Source organism: Excalfactoria chinensis, chromosome 8, assembly GCF_039878825.1.
Source record: "Excalfactoria chinensis isolate bCotChi1 chromosome 8, bCotChi1.hap2, whole genome shotgun sequence".
Taxonomy (NCBI): Eukaryota; Metazoa; Chordata; class Aves; order Galliformes; family Phasianidae; genus Excalfactoria; species Excalfactoria chinensis.
In genome coordinates, this window is record NC_092832.1 from 19,367,945 (window position 1) to 19,389,724 (window position 21,780).

A 21,780-nucleotide genomic window follows, 5' to 3' on the forward strand; every position below is an offset into this window, starting at 1 on the left:
TACTGCCCCCCTGCAGCAGCAGCGCGCCCTGCTAGGTGCTGAGCACTCCTGGAGCAGCAATAAAGTGCTTTATCCCCACTTGCTAGATTCGGAGCAGGATAGGAGGATCATCCGGGCAGCTCAAGGATGGGATGGGGGCACAGGATGGGCCCAGCATTAAACCTTATCCCAGCCAGCTCCCATCCTTCACTGGGGCAGTGCTGCCCTCCGCTGGCAGCAGGGCTGTGCTACAGGAGCGCACCAGGGCCCCCGCATGGCGAAGACGGAGAAAGGACTATGCAGGGCAGGAGGCAACTTCCAGACCCACGCCCAGCATTACCTGGGCTGCAAAATCTCCATCACTATCACCGCCCCTCTTTGCACAGCCCGTTGCGCACACAGCTGTGTGTATCTCATCCCACCCCCAGAGCTGTGCCCCCCCAGGAGACAGGGTCAGACGCAGCGGATAATTTATATATAATATATATATTTACTCTTTAAAAATAAACCTTCAGTCCCCACTACCGCCTGTACAAACTACAAAAATAAACCTTTGCTCTCTTTGATATAAATAACTTAGATGGCGTGGTTGGAGGTGGGGGAGGGAGGGGGCTGCCCACCGTGCCCACGCCTGGCACGGGGACGAGGACCCCAGGGCCACCCCAGCACAGCAGCAGTGTCAGGGGGCCAGGGCAACGGGCACAGCAACACCGCTGGAGTTAAAGTGCTGGGTAACGGCGCAGACGGTGCCGGGGATGGGGATGGGGGTTGGCAGGGGGAGACGGCCCCTTTGCATGGGCACGGGGCAAAAAAGTTGCTTTCCCAGCTGGATGATCCCAGTGGCAGTGTGGGTGCCCTACACAGGGCAGAGCTGTGACTGTGGGACATCGCAGGGCCTTGGCAAATCAAGGAGCACCCCAAGGACCCCTCCCCCCCAAATCCTGCCTGAGTGCTGGCAGCAATAGGCTCCCCAGCACGTCCCCCAGCTCCGTCCCTCCTGTGCTCACTGGTAGGGAAACTGAGGCACACAGAGGGTGGAGGGACACGGGGCTGCCTCTTACTACCCCACCCCAGGCAGCCTGACAAGGCCCGCGGCTGAGAAATAAATCTTTTAAAATAAGCTTAAAAATATATATCTCTCTATAGATAGTTTCCCTTTGCAAATAAATAAAGGTGGGGGATGCCTACCCTGGGCCTTGCCCACAGCTCTGGGGCACCTGCCTTATCGGACAGGGAGGCACCAGGGGCAAAGCAGCCCAGCAGGTGGCCGGGGGGGGGTCCCAGGAGGAGGTGATGGGGAGCAGGCAGCGGCCCCATGAAGGGAGGTGGCAGGGCAGAGGGCTGGGCGCTGCGCCCCCTGTGCCAGCAGCTCCAGAAACAGAGGGGGAATTAGTGCTTCCATTTCTGGGGGGCACAGGCACAGGGTGACCCCAAGGCACATGGGGAGACACGGCCCTGTTGGCACAGCGTGGCCTGCACACAGCTTGCATAGGAATGCCAGCCTGCCCTGCCAAGCCTGGGTGTGGGGCCGATCCTCTTCGGCTGAGACCGGAGCATCGCCACTGGGGCGATTAGCAGCACAACACGGGCGAGCCCGCTCTGCACCCTCTGTGCCACGCTGGGAGCTGCCAGCCTGGGTGCCATCCATGGAGCTGGTGACCTGTGGGGAGACAGCGGGGATTCAGCTGGGTCCCCAAAACCCAAACTGTATCCCTATGCTATGCAACAACACCTGTACCCAGTAGCATTGCTGCAGCAGCGTTAGGCCACTGTTTGGGCAGCTGGCACCAGGACCAAGGGGGGACACGGGCATCATGCCCCCAGCTCACCTAGTGCCGGGTGCCTGCCCCGTGGCGTCCCAGGCTTTGCATCTCAAAGGAGTCAGGCACGGTGCTGGGCTCCTCCAGGCTGTCCGTCTCGGTGCCAAAGCTGGGGTAGGAGCCAGGCAGCGTGGGGTGCAGGGCCACTGTCACTGAAGCGGTGGCTGTGACTGTGGTGTAGCTGCCAGCAGGGCCCTGCAGGTGGGTGCTGTAGGCTGGCAGGGAGGCCCGAGGGGCTGGCCAGGGGCTGGAGGAGCAGGGCTGACCCAGCCGAGGTGGTGCCGTGGGGTGTGGGTAGTCTCTGGGCTGTGCGGGGCACGGCTCCCCGAAAGGCAACGAGGCTGCAGGCTGGGGGATAGGCTGCTCCTTCTTCCCCTGGGCGTCTGGGCTGTCCTTGTAGGGCTTCAGCACCTAGGGAGGAGCGAGATGGGGGGGCTGAGCGTCCCACTGGCACCACCCTACCAACCATCATGTCCCTGCCCCTCAACTCCATCCAACCACCACACGGACACACAGGGACACTCACAGTGATGCGTGGGAAACTGGGGTCCTTGCCGGCCTCCAGCAGAATGTGTGCCGGGGCAGGGGGCACAATGAAGGGTCCCTGTGGGCTGCCTGGCCCCACACCATCGCCATAGCACTCTGTGTCTGAGGTATCAGTGAAGGCAGCAGGCCAGGCAGGGGCACGGCGGATGTACAGACCCCCAGGGCCGAGGCACGGGGGTACCGGCTCTGTAGGGGGCAGGCGGGGGCCATTATCCACAGGAGATGCCTGAGGAGAGAGGAGATGGTGTAAGGGATGTCAGAGACACACAGGGATGGAGTCAAGCAAGGATGGGACAACAGGATACAGAGCAAAGAAGGAATAGGGTAAAGCAAGACTGATGGCACAGGGGATGGCTGAGGTGGGTGTGTGGGGTGACATTAGGACCAGGCAAGGCTGGGACGGATACAGGGTGAAGGTAGTGCACAAAGCAATGGAATATTAGGACAGGTGGGAATGGGATGGGGGTCATACCTCAGAGGGTGGCCCGATGACGGAGAGCAGGACGGGCAGCAGCACCAGCCCATTGAGCAGCCCCAGCAGCGTCAGGATGGTAAGCACCGCAAAGAAGTACCTGCAGGTAGGAGAGGCAGAGGGCTGAGTGGGCTCACTGCCCCCACCAGCCCTACTGCTGCCCGGCACTGCTGCATGGGGTGCACAGCCCTCACCTCATGATGAAGTCGAACTCAGAGCTGGCCAGCATGAGGACGCCCAGGAGGGTGGAGACAGCACCGTCCATCACAGGGGCAAAGGTGTGCTCCAAGGCAGCAGCTGAGCGCACGTTCCTGCTCCCAACTGCTGTAAGGAAGCCCTGCAGAAGGTGGGAGGATTACAGAGGGCTCATCACCATGGGGTGAGGGCAGTCACTGTGTCCAGGAGTGGAACCAGGGTGCCACACAGGAAGGCAGGGGTCTATCATTGCTCACCAGGGCCACATGGACGGTGAACTCCACGCCGATGCCAACTGAAGCGATGAGGATGACCACAGGGATGGCACTCAGCTTGATGCCCATCAGCCCCATAATGCCAAACAGTTCCACTGCCATCATGGCCAGGATGGAGACCTGGGAGCAGAGGGGTCAGTGAGGGGGGGCTCCAGTGCACACCATGTCCAACCCAAACCATAATAGGATGACTGTGTCCTCAGCTTATTGTTCCTTTCTGCTCTATTTGGGCTGTCTCTTTTTCCACCTATTGGGTGATGCTCTCCATCCCTTTCATAAGGAATATCCTTACGAAACAGGGCAGATGTGGCACTGAATGGCACATTTAGTAGGCATGGTGGGGATGGGTTGGTGGTTGGACCAGACAATCTTAGCGATCTTTTCCAACCTCAATGATTCTACAATTTTATTCCTGATTCCCACTACGGGTGTCCTCCACCCACCACCACCTCCATATGGGCATCCATCCCCAAAAAGCAGGTACCCAGGGCACACACTCACGATGATACCAGCCGTCCAGGGGTTGAGCAGCAGCAGGGCACAGACGAGAAAGGTGCAGGCCAGCAGGATGCTGATGGCCAACAGGAACCAGTGGCGCAGGCCGATGTACTGCTCCCAGAAGAGGAAGGGGTAGCCACTGGGGTAGCTCAGCACCCCATGGCGCTGGGCCGCCTCCTGGCAGATGGCCCGCACACTCTCAATTGCCTCGATGAAGTCAGCTGTGCGACGCAGCCCGCTCAGGTAGAAGGGGAACTGGGCGAACTCCAGTGGCTGGGCTGCTGGGACTGGGGAGGAGAGCATAGCATGAAGGAAACCAACTCCATATGAGCACAGTCAAGATATGCACCTGGGCACCACCTCGAGTAGCTGGGCACTGGCACAGGTTGCTGAGGGAGGTGGTGGGGTCACTGTTCCTGCAGGTGTTCAAGAACCATAGAGATGTGGCACTGAGGGACATGGTCATTGGGCAATATTGGTGGTAGGTGGACAGTTAGACTGGATGATCTTAGAGTATTTTTCCAGCATTAATGATTCTATGATTCTGTGGGCACCACAAGGCTAGGGACAAGGAGCTGAGGGTATATTATGATGCTTGGGGTGTAGAGCACAGAGAGTGCAGAGCAAGAAGCCGCAGGGATGCATCTCCATCAAGGGATGCCCATGGGATAAGGAATGCTGGGGGTTTCTCAAGGGGCAGGGAGCAGTGTCCCCATGCCAAGGGCTGCTCGGGGCCATAGGGACCCCACTAGACGCACACTCACTTCGCAGGTTCTCGCCTGTAGTGTCGTACTTGTCATGGATCCACTCAGGAGGCGGTGGGTAGAAGTTGGCCTGGGAGGCAGCGAAGCCCAAGGGGTCATTGCTGGCCCACACCGTCAGGCAGATGTAGAAGGTGTCTGGAGGGATGATGCCATTCTCATCCACCAACCGCCGCGTTGTCAGCTATGGGGGCAGCAGGGCTGATGGTTAGAAGAGTGGTGGGCACAGCACACGGTACAGCCCCATCGCTCCATCCCCAGCCCCACTGCTCCATCCCCAGCCCTATCCCCAAGCACCTGGTTGAAGTTGAAGGGCTCCTTCTTGTTGCCAGTCTGGATGAGGAGCTTGTAAGCCAGTGCCCCGTCCTCGGAACCGTTGCGATAGCTATCATGGGTGATGCGGCCAGCTTGCCAGTCCCTGTCAAAGGTGGCCTGGAGCCCTGGGGACAAAGCATGGGGTGAGCATTCATCGTGGCACCATGGGGACACCATGGGATCCCCCCACCCACAAGGGCTCCAGAGGATGCTATGCACTTGGGAAGGTATTTCTTGGCATAAAGGTTGGGGTGGGAGCCCTGGAGATGCCCCTTACCTCGCAGCCAGTCCTGGAAGTAGTGGAGCCACATCTTGGGCAGGTCATGGTTGCCCTCACGCACCACGTACTTGACGGTGCTGAAGGCCTGGTGCAGGCTCAGCAGGGCCGCCTGGGCACCTGGGTAGTGGAAACCACCTTTGGTGACGATGAACATGTTGTAGAAGGAAAAGTACTTGAACTGGGCTGAGATGAAGGCGTGAGCCTTGGTGTCCCGTGGCACAATGTCTGTCAGGTAGAGCCCATCATGCACCATGGTGGTGCCGTAGAGGCTAAGTCCCAGCAGTGCCAAGAAGAGGACCACCACCACCACCTGTAAGGACAGCAGGTCAACCAATGTCTCATGCTACCATGCCGCACTGCACAACCCCCCATTCCCACCCAACTTCACCTTGGTCTGGGTCCGCAGCAGGAGTGGGGCATACTTCTCACGGGCAAAGTCGGAGAGGCTCCAGCGGCACAAGGGCAGCGGCACGCACTCACGCCCACCCTTGGCCTCGTCCAGCTGGGCCAATAGGTCCCGTGTGGAGCTGGAGGGGGTGAAGACCTGCGAGCCCAATGGGTCGGCAGGTGGCAGCAGCACAGCAGGCGAGGTGCACACTTGGGAGGTGGGTGGCAGGACGGTGACGATGTGGTGGCCCGATGGGTCGCACTGGGTGAAGGCCTGCACGGTGGTGGTGATCTGAGTGCTGGTGGCCACGCCGGGGTGGCCATAGGGGGATGGGTGGGAGGCATGGTTGTCATTGGCATCAGCCAACTCCTGGGGTTGGATCTGGATGACCCGTGAGGAGCAAGGGCTGTGGGAAGAGGAAGGAGGAGGTGGTGAGGTAATGAGCAGGGCTGCCCATGGGACTGCTTTGGGTGGGACACGAGGGTCCTGTGCGCCATCCTTGGCAGAGATCTGCTACCTGTAGAAGCAGCAGAGGATGTCAAGACGGCGCTTCTCCCGCCGGTACAGGTCCAGGCTCAGTATGGCGGGGAAGATGAACAGCACCATGGCAAAGTTGAACACCACCACTACTGCTGCCTGCGGGCAGAGGGACATGTCAGAGCCAGTCTCTTCCCACCCCACAACACGGGTCACCACTCCCCAGTGGGTGCAGGGCATACCTGGAGTGAGAAGGCACGCAGGGCGGGGATGGGCACCAGAGCAGCCATGAAGAAGGCGATCATGTTGCTGACAGAAGTGAGAGCCACGCTGGTCCCCGTGCGCCGTAGGCACTCTCCTGTCTGCTCCTGTAGGACACAGAGGGGCACAGTGACAAGGGAAAGTGGGGAACAGTGGGATATCCCAGGACAGGGCTGAGTGCTCACCTTGAAGGGGATGTGCTGGCTGGTCTCAGTGAAGGCATGAGCCAGGAGGAACATGTCATCCACACCAATGCCAAGGGCCAGGAAGGGCAGCACCTGCCAGAGAGCAGCCAGTGTCAGCACAGGGACGCAGCCAGCACCTGGGACAAGGGGACCCATGGCTCTTCCCCCAGCACCTACCTGCGTGGTGGCTGCATTGAAGGAGATACCGAGCAGTGAGCAGAGCCCTAACCCAGAGGCTACAGAGAGGGCCACCAGCAGGACCCCGGCCAGGCCAACGGCACCCTGTGACTTGGAGCAGTCCCAGCGCAGCATGGTGACGCAGGCATAGGCCAGCTGGAGGAGCACAGTGATTAGCAAGGAGGCAGTGGGCAGGGAGGGATGGAGCAGAAGATGGACAGAGGGGAGCATACACACCATGAGGAGGTATCCCCCAGCCACCCGGATGGCACTGACGTCAGAGAAGGACTTCATGATGTCGTTGAGTGTGGTGGTGGAGAAGGCATGGATGTTCTGCGTGGCATTGGGTGGGATGGAGTCCTGTGCCAGCTGCAGGGCATACATCCCATTAGAAAGAGCCAGTACATAAGTCACCCCATAACAGGACCCAGAGGGTGAGCACTGCCTGGGGACCCGCTGGACCATAAGCATGGTGCTGGCACCCACGGCCATGCAAGACTTGGGCAGAGGGGAGCTATTCCTGGTGCCCACCTCCACGAATTTCCTCTGCCAGGCCTCCAGGATAGCACCTGCCTTCTCCTCACTCCAGCTGATGTCATGGATCTCGTAGTCATCCTTGAAGTGCTCAAACAGCTGCCGGGGACTCATGAGAAGGAACATTGTCTGCAGGGCCTCGGCACTGGGGAGACACACACACATCCTGTTGGGATCAGGGCTGCAGCACCCTGTGTCCTGGGTCCCCCCCGAGCTCCACAGAATCTGTGTCTCTTATCCCCAGCCTTGCTCCAAAGTACCACCTCCCCTTGCCAAAGTGCTCCCTTGGGTGCTGGATGAGAGCACCACCACTACGGGACCACACGCTGTGCCCAGCGATCCTGCACTGCAGCCTTTACCTTAGCAGCTTGCCCTGGGAGTCTTTGGTTGTGCCGCCCAAAATCAGCTCCTCCTGCCAGCGCATGAACTTCCTGGAGAAGCCATGGCAGCCCCCAGAGAGCTCCGCCGGGATGTCGGGGCTCTGCCGGAGGAGGGAAGGCAGTGTCAGATGTGGGCAGAGGATGGTGAGCCCCCCTGGTCTCACCCCAACCCCCATGGGCTGTCACCCACCTGCTGGCTCTGCTTGTTGGGGGCACTGGAGGGGCACTGAGGGTCCCGGGGGTCCAGGCAGGGCCGCTCCATGTAAGCCTGCCCCACCTCAGCCTTATCCAGCAGCTCCTTGAAGCCTTCTAAGGATGTGAACTGCCCCAGCTCCTCCATCAACTGCAGAGGGTCCAAATTGCTCCACTGGATATCAGGACGGCCCCTGTGGAGAGAACGGCACGGGGCGATGCTGAAACCCCCCACCCCAGACACCACTGCATGGGGTCTGCACCCCGAAATCCCTAACGACAAGGCTGGGGGGAAAGCATCAGTCCTTGGTGCATCCTGCAGCATCCCCGAGCTCTGGCGCAGCAGGCCGTGCCCTGAGTCAAGCAGCGTGCCTGATCCTGTTAGGCTGGGACAAAGGGGGGCAGGCGGCCCCGCGCGCCCCGCTCCCTGCAAGCAGTCAGCACAATTACTGCCTGCGGGATAACATCTTGATAGAGGGAGTGGGGAGGGGATGTCGGGCCCGTTCTACTCTCAGCTTTTGGGGTCTGCTATAGGGTCAGGGTAGGGAGTGAGGATGGGTGTTCAGGAAATGGGGTTTATCTGCTGCCTATGTAGGATGCTCCGCTCCAGGCTCCACCTCTGCCCCAGCTCCAGTAATTCTTTGAGAGAAGGCAGACTAAAAGAAGCCAACTAACCCAGTCCAGAGATGCAAAAAGGCAAAGAAAAAGCCCAGAGCAAGTGCGGGCTCCGGGGAGAAGGGCAGCCCGATGATTCATGAAGGCTGGCTGGGCCAGAGCTTGGTGCTCCAGATTCCCACATACCAACCGGAGCCGCTGCCACTTCCAAAGAGAGCCCCTTTTATCTGCTCTGCTTGCTTCACTGAGCCAGGGCAAATCCTTTTGTCTTTCCACAGATTGCCACGCTTTGTTCTCCCAGCCCCCGCCCTGCTCACCCCTCGGAGCCTTAAAAAGGGGACAGAGTCCCAGGGCTGCCCCATGGGTACCGCTGCAGGGAGATGCCCTGCTGCCACCCCTTGTCCAGATCTTCAAGTAGTCCCTGAGTTGTCTCCAAGCTCGGGGACGATGCCAGTCCCGCGGCAGACAGTTCCACTGGTGCCACGCTCACAGCCAGCCAGGCTGGGATGCACAATCCCAGGGTCTAAGGGGGGGACCAAAAAGTCCCACCCCCCCCCCCCCCAGTGCTGGCTGGGCACGCCAAGGCCCCTTCCCCCTCCTCCCATCCCTGAATAAGGCCACTATTTCATCTGGTTGGCAACGGGCAGCTTTCAGAGCAGCATTAGCATGAGAAAGCACTGGGCTGCGTTTGCTGACAATGCACAAGGCTGCCCGGCCTCTCCCGGACAAACACGGCTGTAAACAGAAGGAATGCAGGGGGCCTCCCCAGGCCCCACCAAAAAGCACCCAGGGAGGGGAGAAGAGCACGGAGTGAGCAGCCCCATGCACCTGCACCTCACTGTACCCACGTCCCATCCAAGGGCTCGGGGTGACAGGCATGTGCCACCAGGGCCCCCACTGGTGTCCCCCATACACTCACGGGAGGTAGGCTGAGCCTCCCTGCAGCTTGGCCCCTTCCCAGAAGCAGTCCAGTGGCGTCAGGATCACACAGGGGAACAGCTTCTCGATCATCTGCAGGAGGAAGAGTGGCAGTGGGTTGGAGGAACGTGCTGTGTGGCCGCCCTGCACACCTGCCTGTACCACCACCTCCCATCCCGGCCCCAGTCCGTGTCCCCAGCACGGAGCCGGAGGGCTGCACACTCCCAACAGATGGGTTTTGACCATCTGCTGCTCCATTCTCAGTGGGCAGATGCCCAAGGGTGGGAGTCCCACGGCACCAGTGCCCCCACTGACCCACTCGGTGCCACGCTCGGGACTCACCCTCTCGATCATTCCATTCTCAATGATGGGGACGCCCGACTTGTAGCAGATCTTGTTCAAATCCCACGATCTGCAATAGGAGAAGAAGCTGAGGATGGGTTCCGTGCCATGGGGGGGTGAGAGGGGGACACAGGGCACGGCGGGAGTCCCTGGTCCCCCCATCTGGAGCAGGACTCACTTTCCGTACAGCGAGACTTGCACTTTGCTGGCAGCCAGGGCCGCCTCGAGGTGGAGCTGCAGGGCCTCCTGCGTCAGGATGTTCTCCCCTTCGCGTTTCGGGGTCTGGATCAGCATTTGGGACGTGTAGACAGACTCCTCTCCCAGCTTCTCCTTCGTGTAGCGGAGCTCCTGGCTGACACGGCTGCCCGCTGCGGGATGGGGGGAGGCCATGACACCGGGACCACCGACACTGTGACCCAGCACCGCACCCACCGAGGGACACCCGCGGATGTGAACTGTCCCCATATGCCACCAAACCTGGGGGATCTCTGACCTCCACGCGCTCATACATCAAAAGCGTGCCCCCATCCCAGCCCACATCTCCCCCCCGGCTCATTGGCTTTGCCTTTCCTGGAAAATGCCCTTGGGCAGCAGGAAGGGGACGTGACATCCCCTCCACTCCCACCTGGAGCAGATGACCGACCCCCAGAGCTGCTCTAGGAGCACCTGGGGACAGAAGCACACCGAGGGCCCCTTTTGGCACCTCCAAGACACAGAAAGCCTTAAATGCAGCACAAGAGTTTCAGCAACCAACATTCCCAACAGAACACACCGGCTTTATATCCAGCCCTATATTGCAGGCCCCATAGCACCCAGCTCTGCTTGCTAATGTCCCAACCCGTGGGGTACCCGAGATGAAGCCCCCACCCCAGTGCCACCCTCTGAGGACACCACACATCCCGGTGCCGGGACAGCTCTCATCCATGCCGGGACCAGGACACTCCCTGGGCACAAAGCCGGAGCCCGGCAGGCCTGGCCCCCAGCCAGCACTGAGGAGGCCAGAGCAAGACCGCAAATAAGCAGCAGAATCTTCCCCTTTTAATGACTTATTATATGGGATGACTTTTTTTTGTTGTTGTTATATTTTCCTTGTTTTTTGGGCGGGGGGTGCCTTTATTGTTCCTGGCCTGGCTGAGGAGCAGCTGGTGTCCATCAGATGCCATTTGGGATGGAGGTTGTGCCAGGGCTGGGGGGAACGATGGGAGGAGGGGGTGTGGGGGGGCACGGCTGTGGCCTTTGTATGAGTGTGACAGAGGGGATGTCGGTGCCCGGGGCTGGGGACATGGGGAGGGAGGGTGCCGTGGGGGGAGCGTCCCTTCCCAGCAGGGTGGGAGGTCGTGGCCGAGGGGGGGGAGGGGGGGGGGGGTGCATCACTGCTCTGATCTCAGTTGTGCCACCCACATGGATGGGCGGATGGGGCTGGAGGCGGGGGGGAGGGGGGGGGGGGGCATGGGGTCCCGCATCCCAGGAGGGGAAAACAGAAGATGCCCCCTCCTCCATCCCACACAAAAAAATAAAAAACTAAGATTGAGAGAAAATAAAAAGCCGTCCCTTGTAATTAGTGTTAATTTGGAACAGGGCACTGCGAGCAGTCAGCAAGCTTCAAAGGCAGTGAGGAAGCCTCAAATTCCAACACCCTAATTAAGCAAAGAGCAACATGAAAAGACACGGCAGCGCGCGCCGGGCTGCCAGGGACACTTCAAACGGGCACACGGCCGTCCCCGGGCTGGGAACGGAGCAGGACGACCCGCACCAAGCAGAGGGGGCCAGAACGCCATGACAGCAACAATGAGCGCAGCTATGGGGAGCTGGATGCAAATATGGGGTTGTTGGGTTTTTTTGTATATATATATTTTATAAACTCCAATTAACAAAGGGAGGCTTTTTCATGCGAAGGGCCCTCTGGTTCCAATCAGACACCCGGCACTGCCATGAACATCCCACCCTGCTCCCCAAAGGGATGGATGTCTCCTGGGGCGCACTGCATCCTCCATGCGATGGATGGAGGTTTGGGTACCACGGGATGGGGATGCAGACTGTGAGTGATAATACACACGAGTGGGGGAGCTGGGGGGGACACACAGTGGCCAAGTGGGTGCCCAAAAGGGTCCCAGCACTGCGGGAGGCCGTGCGCATGGGCTGTGCTGTAAGAGCCCTCCCATAATTATGGCATCCACTGCTAGATTATAGGGCAGGGCAGGAGCCTCCCTGCCTCCTTCCCTGGCCACCCTGCCTGAGCCACCCACCCTCCAAGCTCCCCACAACCCAGCAGTGGTTCACCCACAGCAAGGGACACCACTTTGTACCCTAGGGGGTGACCAGACAGTGAACAGGGACCCAAAGATCTACCCTGGGTGGTGGCTTCCCCCAAACCATGGTGAGCTGAGCCACAGGGCCAAGCACCCCCTCAGACATTAGTTGGAGGGTCTGTGGGCAACAGATCCCGTGCCAAGCCCCCAGACAAGCACATCAGCATGAGAACACAGTGGGGGTAGCCCCACACTGATCTGCCACAGCCAAAAGGGATAAAAGTGAGGAAGACGATGGAAAGCACTGCAGAAAGGCAGGAACCCCTCAAGAGATGCTCCACTACACAGTCCGTGCTGTGTCCCCCAGGGGTGGGTGGACACTTGGGTACTACCAGAAGCTGTCACTGCTCAGGTGAGCAGAATGGCAGGCAGTGAGAACAGCCTCACTCAGCCCTCAGAAAACAGGCTGAGGGCTGTGGGGAACAGCATGTTGGATGGGGCACAGGATCTGGCACAGCTCTACTCCAGTTACAGCCATACTCCCAGCAAAGGGATCCCTTCTGGGGCACGTCCTACAGGGCAGAGCTGGAGAGCAGCGATCAGATGAGGAATATCACACCGAGACCCTCCTCCAGGAACAGACACCCCTCCCCCCACCAGCATCCCCATATCCACACACCCTCTATGCAACAAGAGGCACACCGCCATCACCGCACCGCACAGGATCCAAACACGAACACCACCACCCCCCCTCCAAAAAAAAAAGGGGGCAACGGGTATGGGATCCCCCCACCCTGAGCACTGCCCCACATAACCCCACAGCCGGGGGTCCCACAGCATGCGGGGAGGGGACGCGCCATCCCCGTGCCGCCAGGCACGCAGCAGCCGGAGGCCACCTTGGGAGTGTTGTGGGGCGGATTAGCTGGATTAGGGAGCTGTGAAAGGACCCATGCTGCTCTGGAGGAAGTCTCGCTCAGGGCGTGCTGAAAGAGCCATTTTTACCTGTCCCGGCCTCCCGAGGAGCCCCGCGGCCCCGTCCTGTCACAACACGGCCCCGTGCCCCCGCGGGGTGGCAGCCCCACTCCGACCCCATCGGAGCGCTCCCGAAGTAAACGCAGCAAAGGAGAGGGGGGTTCTGCCAGCCAAACCCAGCACAGGGGATGCAAAAATGGAAAGAAAGAAAAAGGGGAAAAAAAACTCCGGAGCAAAGGGCCGGTTTGGGGCCACGGATGGGGAGCCGGCTTTGTTTATGGCGCAGCCAAATTAATGTCTTTATTACCCCCAAATCCGTTCCCACCGCGGCCGGGACCGAGGGGACAGCGCGACCCCCGAAAAGGGGGAGCGGGGATTGAGGCGGGGACCATTCAGCGCTCAGACTCCTGTCAGCATTGACATAAATTTCCACTGGTGTTGGCATTTAGGCATTTGCCATTTCCATATGTATGGGGCTGCCTGTACTAATTATGCTAATCACCCCCTCTGTTGGCTGCTGTGAAAAATGGCCACATTAGGCACTCCACTGCTTGCTAATGTCACTTAATGTGTGGTTGAAACATACATTCATCCCGCGCTGAATGGTGAAATTTTTCCACATTGCTGGCTTCATTCAGGCAAGAAATGAATTTTTTGAACTCGGACCACTTTTCCAGGCCCGAGGGAGAGGCAGAGAATAAAACCCTCTTCTGGGTCCCTCGCGCCGCCCCCTCCCCAACGGGGCAGAGTCCCCTCCGAGCGCCGCGGATACGGCCGAGTTTAAAGGAAAAGCCCCCAAAGCAGCCAGGGCGACAGAAATGTTTAAGCGGAGAAGCAAAGCGAAACGAACGCGAGCGGAGAACCGCAGCCATCTGAGGTCTCCGGGACTTTTTGGTTAATTAGCAAAAGTTTCCAGCCCCAAAAGAAAAAGCTGAGCGCGCCGACAAGGAAGGGGATGGCAAAGGGAGATCCCGGCAGTGCCCCAGAGGGAAACACACAGAGGCAGCCTCTGCCGAACCCCGAGAACAGCGAGCCCCCGGCAATGGTGCTTGTAGGGCAGGCTCGGAGTGAGCACACCGAGCACACCGCTGGATTTTAGCACAACGGGAGCACCAACCCAGCGCCCCACAGCAGCAGCGTGTAGGTCCGAGCCCCTGGGGACGGGGTCCCACGGATGCACCCTAACCCCAAGGCCAGATGGGGTACAGGGTCCCAGACCCAGATAGAAGGGACCGCACGGCAGCAACGGGGACCTCTTCTCACCCCACACAGTGCTACCAGTGCCACCACCCGGGCACGGAGCAGGGATGTGGGCACCTCCTGCCCCCCAAACCCACACGGCAGCAGCGGGACCACCCACCTCTCCCCATGCCCACCCAGGCACCACACAACCCCCACCCCACCCCACACCCCACCCCCCCCGGGTCCCGCAGCAGCGTGGGAAGCAGGGCTGCAGGCACAGCTCTCTCTGCCGTAGGGCACAGAAGGGTGGGGAGGGCCTTTCATCCCCACTCTCAGCTTTTATTGTGGCTTTCCGCTGCCTGGAGCCAAACACCCCTCCTTCCGTGGGTGCCATCTCCCTGAGTGCTGGGGGCGGGGGGACAGCACCCTGTGCCAAACCCTATGGTAGAGGTCAGGGAAGGACGGAAGCCATCGGGGAGGGCTGAGGGAAAATACATATATAATAATTATCTCATCTTTGTGGGAACAGGGAGAGAAACGGCCCTCACCCCCCGTTCCACACATCCACCTCCACCCCTCAGCCCTGCAGGGCATTTAGGGTATCCCTGACCCCTCCGGGAAAAGGGATGGGGTCTGCTCCGGTGCTGTGGGAGCGTGGGGCTGTTCCGGTTAGGAATTAACCCGGCCTTCCTTTGAACCAGCCCTCAGCCCCATAAATCAGGCAGCGCCATTCACCACCCAGCGCTCTGCCTCCCCGGCCCCACAGCGCCCTGGGAGAGCTGGGAACAGCTGCCAGGTGTCTCGAGGTAACCCAACACTCGCCGCGAGACGGGGATTCAAAGCCTGCGAGCGGCTAATTGCTTCGGAGGAACCTAATTGAACATTTCCACAGCAGAGTCCAATTTATGGGGTGACACACGGCCTCTTCCCATCTCCCAAGTTGGGACGTGGAGCACACAGCAACCCTGTGGGCACCACCAGCATCCCCCAGCCCACAGGGCCAGGACAACCCTAAGCCAGCATAAGGGACCCCACAACAGCCAGGGTTGCACCCAGGCTGCGAAATTCCCCTATGGGGGGGGTTCAGCCCCCCCTCAACCCATCGAAGGGCTGCACACCCCATCTCCATGTATCCCCACAGCTCACAGCTCCATCCACAGCCTCCTGCCACAGGACCAGCCCCACCTCGGCCTTGCCTGGGTGCTACAGGTTTGGGTTGGAGCATCACCATGCTGCGTCCCACCACCTGTCCCTAGCGGGGCAGGTGAGAAGGTACCAAGCAGCTCCCGAAGGGCATTGGTCCTTCAGCCACCCTACTCCTAAGCCGGGGCATCGGCAATAGGATCGGGACTCCCTGCACACACCCCCTTGTCCCCCTTCAGGGCTGTACAGAACGGGAAGACCGCGTCCCCGCAGACACCTCTGCACAGGACCCGGCTCCCAGCATCCCACACCTCCATCCGCTGTAGGGTCACACACCTCTGCCAGCACCACGCTGCCCGCACCGACCCCGCAGCACGGCAGCGCACCCGCCCACCCCGCACCACGACTGGGGAAGGGACGGCAGAGAAACCCCAGAAACGGTCAAAATAAAGGAAAAAAAACCAGCTCAGGATGTAACGGCACAGCGCGCCTTCCTGCACCTGCGACACGCAGCCCACGGCCTCGGGACAGGGATGGCTGCGGACACGCGCGGGGTCGCGGGGAGCTTCAACGCACCGAACCGCTCCGAGCCCGCACCGACGGCACCGGGACGCGCTCTACCGCGGGGAACGAACGCGGCGCCGTCGCCACCCCGGCTCCTTCCCCACCTCAACACTCTCCCCCACGACAGCGACGAGTCAACCCCCCCCACCCCCCCGTCCGGCCGCAGCCTCAGAGAGGCGCTAAGACCCCCGCGGCCCCGGCGGGAGCGCTCCGGGCACCTCCGCATCGCGCAGCGAGGGGACCACGGATGGATGGAGCGGTGCGGGAGGAGCGGCACGCGGGTGCGGGGAGCAGGTGGGGGCTGTGCGGGAGCGGTGAGAGCCGGGAGGGGGAGGAAAGAAAGAGAAAGAAGGAGAAGGAAAAAAAAAAAAAAAGGAAAAAAAAGGGGGTGGGAGAGCAAAGTTGCTTCTATTGTTGAACCGATTCCAAGAGGAGCCGAGGACCACACAGGGAGCGGGGCGTGGGGGAGGAGGCAGCTCCGCGCTAAGATGGCTGACACCCTCCGCTCGGCAACATCTGCCCCGGCGCTGCGCCCGCGGGGCCCCCCCGGTGGGACGGGGAGCGGGCCGGGCGCCGCGGGGGGCACAAAGGGCCGGGAGCGGGGATGTGCTCCGGGATGAGCCTCCCGCAGCGCCGCGCGCCCGACGGCGGGACGTGGGGATGCTCCGCGAGGAAGGAGGGAGAGCAGCAGAAGGGCAATAAAAAAAGCAAACAAAACCCAACCGGCCGGGAACGCGGAGAGACGGACACGCGTGGGAGCGCGCTCCGCTCCCGGCACACGTGCGCGGATCCCACGCGGGTTCGGCCCCGCGCGGCGCCCCGCACGGCCGCTTACCTTCCACCCAGAGGTGCTCGATGTCCGTCTCGACGGAGGCCACCCGCAGCCCCACGGCCAGCGCCCCGAACAGCAGCAGCCCCACGAACAGCACCTTCCCGCAGTGCCGCTGGATCCGGCAGCCCAGCGCGAAGAGCAGCGCCTGGAAGCGGGCCCGCAGCCACAGCGGGGCCCCGCGGCCCTGCGGGGAGCGGCGGCGCTCAGCGGGGAGACCCGCACGGCGCGGCGCGGGGCGGAGCGGGCGATGCTCGCCGCTTACCTCGGGCTGCGCTTTGCGGAGGGCGGCGGCTCGCGGAGGAGCGGAGCGGGGGGGCTCGGCCGGCATGGCGGGGGCGGCTGTGCGGGGCGCGCAGCCCCGTTATGTGGGGCCGAGCGAGGCGGCGGCGGCCCCCATGGGCGCGGAGGGCGCGGGTGTGCGGCGGAGCGGCGGTGCCGGTGCGGAGGGCTCTGGGCCGGCGGCCGCCCGCCGCGCCTCTAAAGGGGAGGGCGGGGGCGGGGGGCGCCGGGGCCGCGCCGCCGCCGCCGCTCCCATTGGCCGCCGCCGCCGCGGCAGCGCCCATCGCCGCTGCTAAGCAACGGCAGCGCCCGCCGCCGGCGGCCACACACGGCGGAACCCCCCCGCCGGGTTCCCCCGCCGCCCCCGCCCCCCCCCCACCCCCCCGTCACCGCAGCGCACCGCCCGGCCCCGCCGCGAGGAGAGGGGGGGGAGCGGAGCGGCACGGGGTGGGCATCCCCGCAGCCGGCCCCACGGCATCGCCCTACGGCGGCCGCCTCCAAGGAGAAGTACGTAGCCCACGGCTGCCCCCCGCCAAGGGTAGGCGGCCTCCGCATGGGCGCCCCGGGGAACCGGCGTCCCGGCAGCGAACCTGACGGCCCTATAGCTGCCGCCTCCGGGGATGGGCACGGTCCCCATAGGTGCCCCCTGCAAGGATGGGTACGCGCACCCCATGGGGGGTTTTGGCAGCCCCCGTGCGTGCCTCAAGGGATGAGCATCCTCCCCGAGGGCTCCTTATCCCCCCAGTAGCTGCCTTCCAGTCACTCTCTTGGGGCCGTGCATCTTCTCATAACCTCCCCCCAAGAAAATGGGTGCGTGGGGGCTCCCCCGTACCCACTGCCCACTTCCAAGTGGGCTCAGTGCCCTTCATGTGCACCCCAAGGAGTGGGCATTTCTGCTCCCACCCCAAGGGCTGGCAGTCCCCCAAGGGCTGGGTGCTCTGCCATGGGGGTACTCTGCTTTTTGGGGTTGCCCAAGAGCATTGCCCCATCCCCAGCTATGCACATACGACCTCAACAGACTGGGCCTGGAAGCAGGGTGGAGGGGGGGGGTGCAGATCGCCCCCTATCAGGGGGCAGGGATTAAGGGTAAATGGCAGCAGTGATTTGTGGGGCAATAGGGATTTGCACCGGCTTTATGGGAGCTCTGCTCATTCTGCACCTTCCCGGGGTCTCTGTTGGACAGAGTCAGTGTTGCTCCCACTGGGAACCTGCAGAGCTGCTGGGGGTGAACCCACACAGAGCATCATCCCATAAGGGGTGCAGCGTTCCCAACATCTGAACTCTTCCAGGCATTCCCTTACCGGCCCCAAATAGGGGGAAACCCCATCAATAACTCAGGAAAACCCTAAAGCCGGGTTCTGGGGCAGCCACAGAGCTTTGCTGGGCACCAGCGGCGCAGAAAGGGTTTCTCCCACGTCCCGCGATAGGCCTGTAGCATCTGGCTGTCCCCCAAATACAGAAGGGAAACAGCTATTCAGCACTTCTTGTGCCTGATTGCTATTAACAGCTCCACCATTCCTATTCCTCAGTGGACCGGTACTACCGCTGGGCAGCTGCTTCTTTTTAGACAGCTGAACAGTTGTGCTGTGCCGTGTGGCACCGCGGTGTCCCCTGACCCCTGTTCTCCATCACCTATTTGTCACTGGTTATTCCTACCCGGGCTCATACTGATGTATGCCATAGACGTGGTCAGCAAACCCTTGGGGTGGCCACCGAGCCCCTTAGGGATGGCATCCTCAGCCCCGTCCAGGCTCGCCCATGGCAGCATTGGGGTGCCAGAGCTGGGTGGTACACGGATCTGAGCACTGTGGCCTGGGTCCTCTCAGAGCATCTCAAAGCCCATACAGGGATGGAACCCAACTGGAAAATGCCTGCAGGCAGGACTGTGCCCTGACGCCACAGCAGTGGGCTCTGGCAGCTCTGGGTCTGCTCGGTGCCGCGAGTTCTGGGTCTCCCTTGTGTCCCCCAGAGCCACCCGGAGGGGACGTGGGCTGTGTCCTGAGCCCCATGGGCCACCGGCCTCGGGGGAGAGGCTCACGCACGGGGAGGCTGCGCCTGCCGCTTCGTGCTGACCGGCTGTTTTATATCAAGGCGGGAGGGGGGATTTGCTGTTCTAGATGGTATTTTAATGGGCAGCCAGGCAGCTGGAGCCTGGGAGAAGCCTGCTTTACATTGTTTGGGGTTGTAACAAATAAATTCAATTAAAGGCAAATGGCTCCGCGCAGCCCCCACCCTGTGCCGAGGCTCTGCGGCACGGATGGCTGCAGGAGCTCAGCCCTGGGTGCGAGGCGGGGGCCCAGGGCTCCATCCCCACCCTGGGGACACCCTGGAGCCGTGCCCCAGAGAGACACTGGGATGCAACGGGAGGCCGTGCAGGGACGGCAGTGGGGACACCCGGAGAGGGGGTGTCTCCATATGGCGAGTTCCACTCCCTGGTGCAAATGGGATGGGAGAATCCCAAGGACACCCCAGCAGGCAGCCCTGGGGATGCGGCACAAAGGGGCCTGCGGAGAGGGATGTAGGGAAGAGACAGGGATGTGGAGCCGGGGGCAAAGCAGAGGGGACTTAGTGGGGCCATGCCAGAGCCTCAGAGTTGTAAACAGCCACAGCAGCAACTCCTCTGCCGGGAGCCAGAGCCGGGCGTTTGTTAGTTGGAAACCAGATGGTGCTCTGCAAAGCCAGCACAGCCCGCCCGGCTGTGGGCCCCTGCTCAGTGCGGGCTCCCAGGGGCCATGGTGGGATGAAGGAGGTGTTGGGGTGTCCCGTGCAGCACTGAGGGCTGGGAGGGGGTGTCCCCGGGGGTGCTGCGTCCCCAGAGGAATGGTGTGACCCAAAGGGATGCTGTGGAAGGGCGGGATGAGAGAGGGGGCATCCACAGCCCCCCAGCCCCCCAGGCACCTCTGTGTGCCGCACTGTGCCTCAGTTTCCTAGCAGGTCCTGGCAGATGGGAGGTCTCTGGGATGGAGGGGGTCCCCGAGCCAGAGGCCAGCGGGTCCATCCAAACAGGGTGGCGGTGTCAGCGGGGAAGGATGGAGCCCCATCCCTGAATTCAGGGAAAGCCCTGGGATGATGCAATAGGACGTGGTGACAGGGCCAGGGCCAGCAGGACCCCAGTCCCTTTTCCCAGTACCTGGCTGTCCCAGGGCAGCAGCACCAATGGGACACAGCCAGACCCCCTCAGCCCCGGTGTTCTGGGGGAGCAAAGCATGCGGGCAGACAGCCCTGACAGGGGAGGGGACAGAGGGAGCACCGTATCCCGGTGGGGGTCCCATGGTGTTTACAGAGCTTAAGAACCCCCTAAGCTCCGCCAGGCCATGGGGCACAATAGCGTGTGGATGTGGTGACACCGGCAGTCCCCACACCACCTTGGAAGACAGAGGGCCCTGCCACCCACCGCCAGCACCGGGATTAATTATGATAATGTAGTTCTTTCCCCCTTTGTCACCCTAATGAATGGGCCCCTTTAGGATTTTAAGGCCTTTGTTTGGTGCCTCTTTACTGCGGTATTGTAGGATGGGGACTAGCAGGTGGCAGGTCCCCAAACAGCCCCTTTTGTCTCCTTTGGGGGCTGTTTGGTGGTGGGGTTGGGAGGGGGTGCAGGGGGGGCTGCAGGGGGGCTCCGGGAGGGACCGGGCCCCGCGCCCCACACCGTGCCGCCATGTCGGGGCCTGCAGGCTCGGCCGGGCCCACACGGCGGGCAGAAGCCGGGAGCCAATGCCTGAGCACCGGCCTTGATCTTTTACTGCCTGGGCAAATCAATTACCCGGCAGAAAAGTCCCTAAATCCCACCATAAAACCCGTTTAGCAGCTGATATGGCGCGGTGGCCGCTGGTAGTGCTGGCTGGGCCCTGCGCAAAGCGTCAGCTCACGGCCATGGGGTGAGGGCAGGGTGGCCGCTGGTGACACTGGGGACAATCAGGCACAGTGCTCTGACATGGGTCCTGGGGGTCCTGGTCGTGCTCAGCCCCTCCAAGGCCCCACAGCACCTTCCCCTCCACTCCTGTCCTAGCAAATGCCTCCGGCACACCCAGGAGCACTGTGACAAGGGACGTCTCTGCTTGGGGACACCACTGGGAACTGGACACTGTAGATCCCTGTACCCTGCTGTACCTTCCCATTCCCCACAGGACCCCAGGTGTCCCCGTCCCATGGTGTATAGGGCAAACTGGGGTGCAGATCCTGGCAGGGCATCACAAACAGTGGTGAGCAGCGGGGTGGTAAAACGGTGACAAGTAATTGGTGTCCCGGCCGGTCCTTTCATGCCGATGCCGTTTTATGGGTGAGGAAATTGCTTGTGAGTCAGGAACACAGGAGACAAATTTAGGAAGTGCTCTCTGAATGTGCTGGGGTCAGGCGCCGAGGCCGAGCGCTTGAAACCTGGGTGGCCTCGGCGCTCGCCCCGCGCCCCCCCGGCCCCTCGGCATGGGAACGCGGACCTTTTATCTTATCACTGCTCTTCCGCCCGCCCCGGCCTCCCCTCGGCCCCCTCCCAGCACAGCCGCTTGTGCCGCAGACACAATGCCACCCTCTGGGAGCCAGCATGGGGGCTGCCCCCCGCTGCCCAAACCCACCCACGGGGTCCCCAAGGTAGACCCCAATGAGCTGCAGTGGGGCGAGGGACCCTCCCCCTTGGGGTGCTGCCCAACGTGGCAATGGGGAAGCACTGGGGCAAGGTGCTGAGTGGTCCCGTGGCTGGGCACTGTCCCCAGGCTGCAGCCAGTTAGCCCCCAGCGCTGGCTTCCAGAGCGCCCCGGGAGGAAGGGAGCACATTCTCCCATTGGCTTGCTCTGGTTTTAACCGGGAGGAATAGGCCACGGCCCCATTAATGCGTGCCCGAAAGCGGCTGAGGGTACCTTGAGAGCACAGCCCCTTCCCCGGCCACCTCGAACGCACCGAAGCAGGCAGGTTGGATGTATTTTTCTTGATCGCTGGCCAAGCGCTCTCTCCTG

At 61.8% G+C, this 21,780-nt stretch overlaps 1 protein-coding gene across 1 annotated transcript; it reads right to left on the reverse strand.

Annotated features, from left to right (window-relative positions):
- Positions 1-9: 9 nt before the first annotated feature.
- Positions 10-16,985, reverse strand: PTCH2 (patched 2). Its single transcript, XM_072343411.1, has 24 exons — positions 16,815-16,985; positions 16,556-16,736; positions 9,789-9,978; positions 9,611-9,680; positions 9,270-9,361; positions 7,734-7,929; positions 7,523-7,644; positions 7,161-7,308; positions 6,867-6,998; positions 6,630-6,785; positions 6,453-6,545; positions 6,249-6,374; positions 6,047-6,165; positions 5,530-5,935; positions 5,139-5,451; positions 4,844-4,986; positions 4,550-4,730; positions 3,789-4,072; positions 3,270-3,407; positions 3,012-3,154; positions 2,818-2,917; positions 2,326-2,571; positions 1,809-2,210; positions 10-1,639 (listed from the first exon to the last, which is right to left on the reverse strand). The coding sequence occupies exons 1-23, from the start codon at positions 16,878-16,880 to the stop codon at positions 1,809-1,811; spliced, it is 4,047 nt and encodes a 1,348-aa protein (XP_072199512.1). The 5' UTR covers positions 16,881-16,985; the 3' UTR covers positions 10-1,639.
- Positions 16,986-21,780: the final 4,795 nt, after the last annotated feature.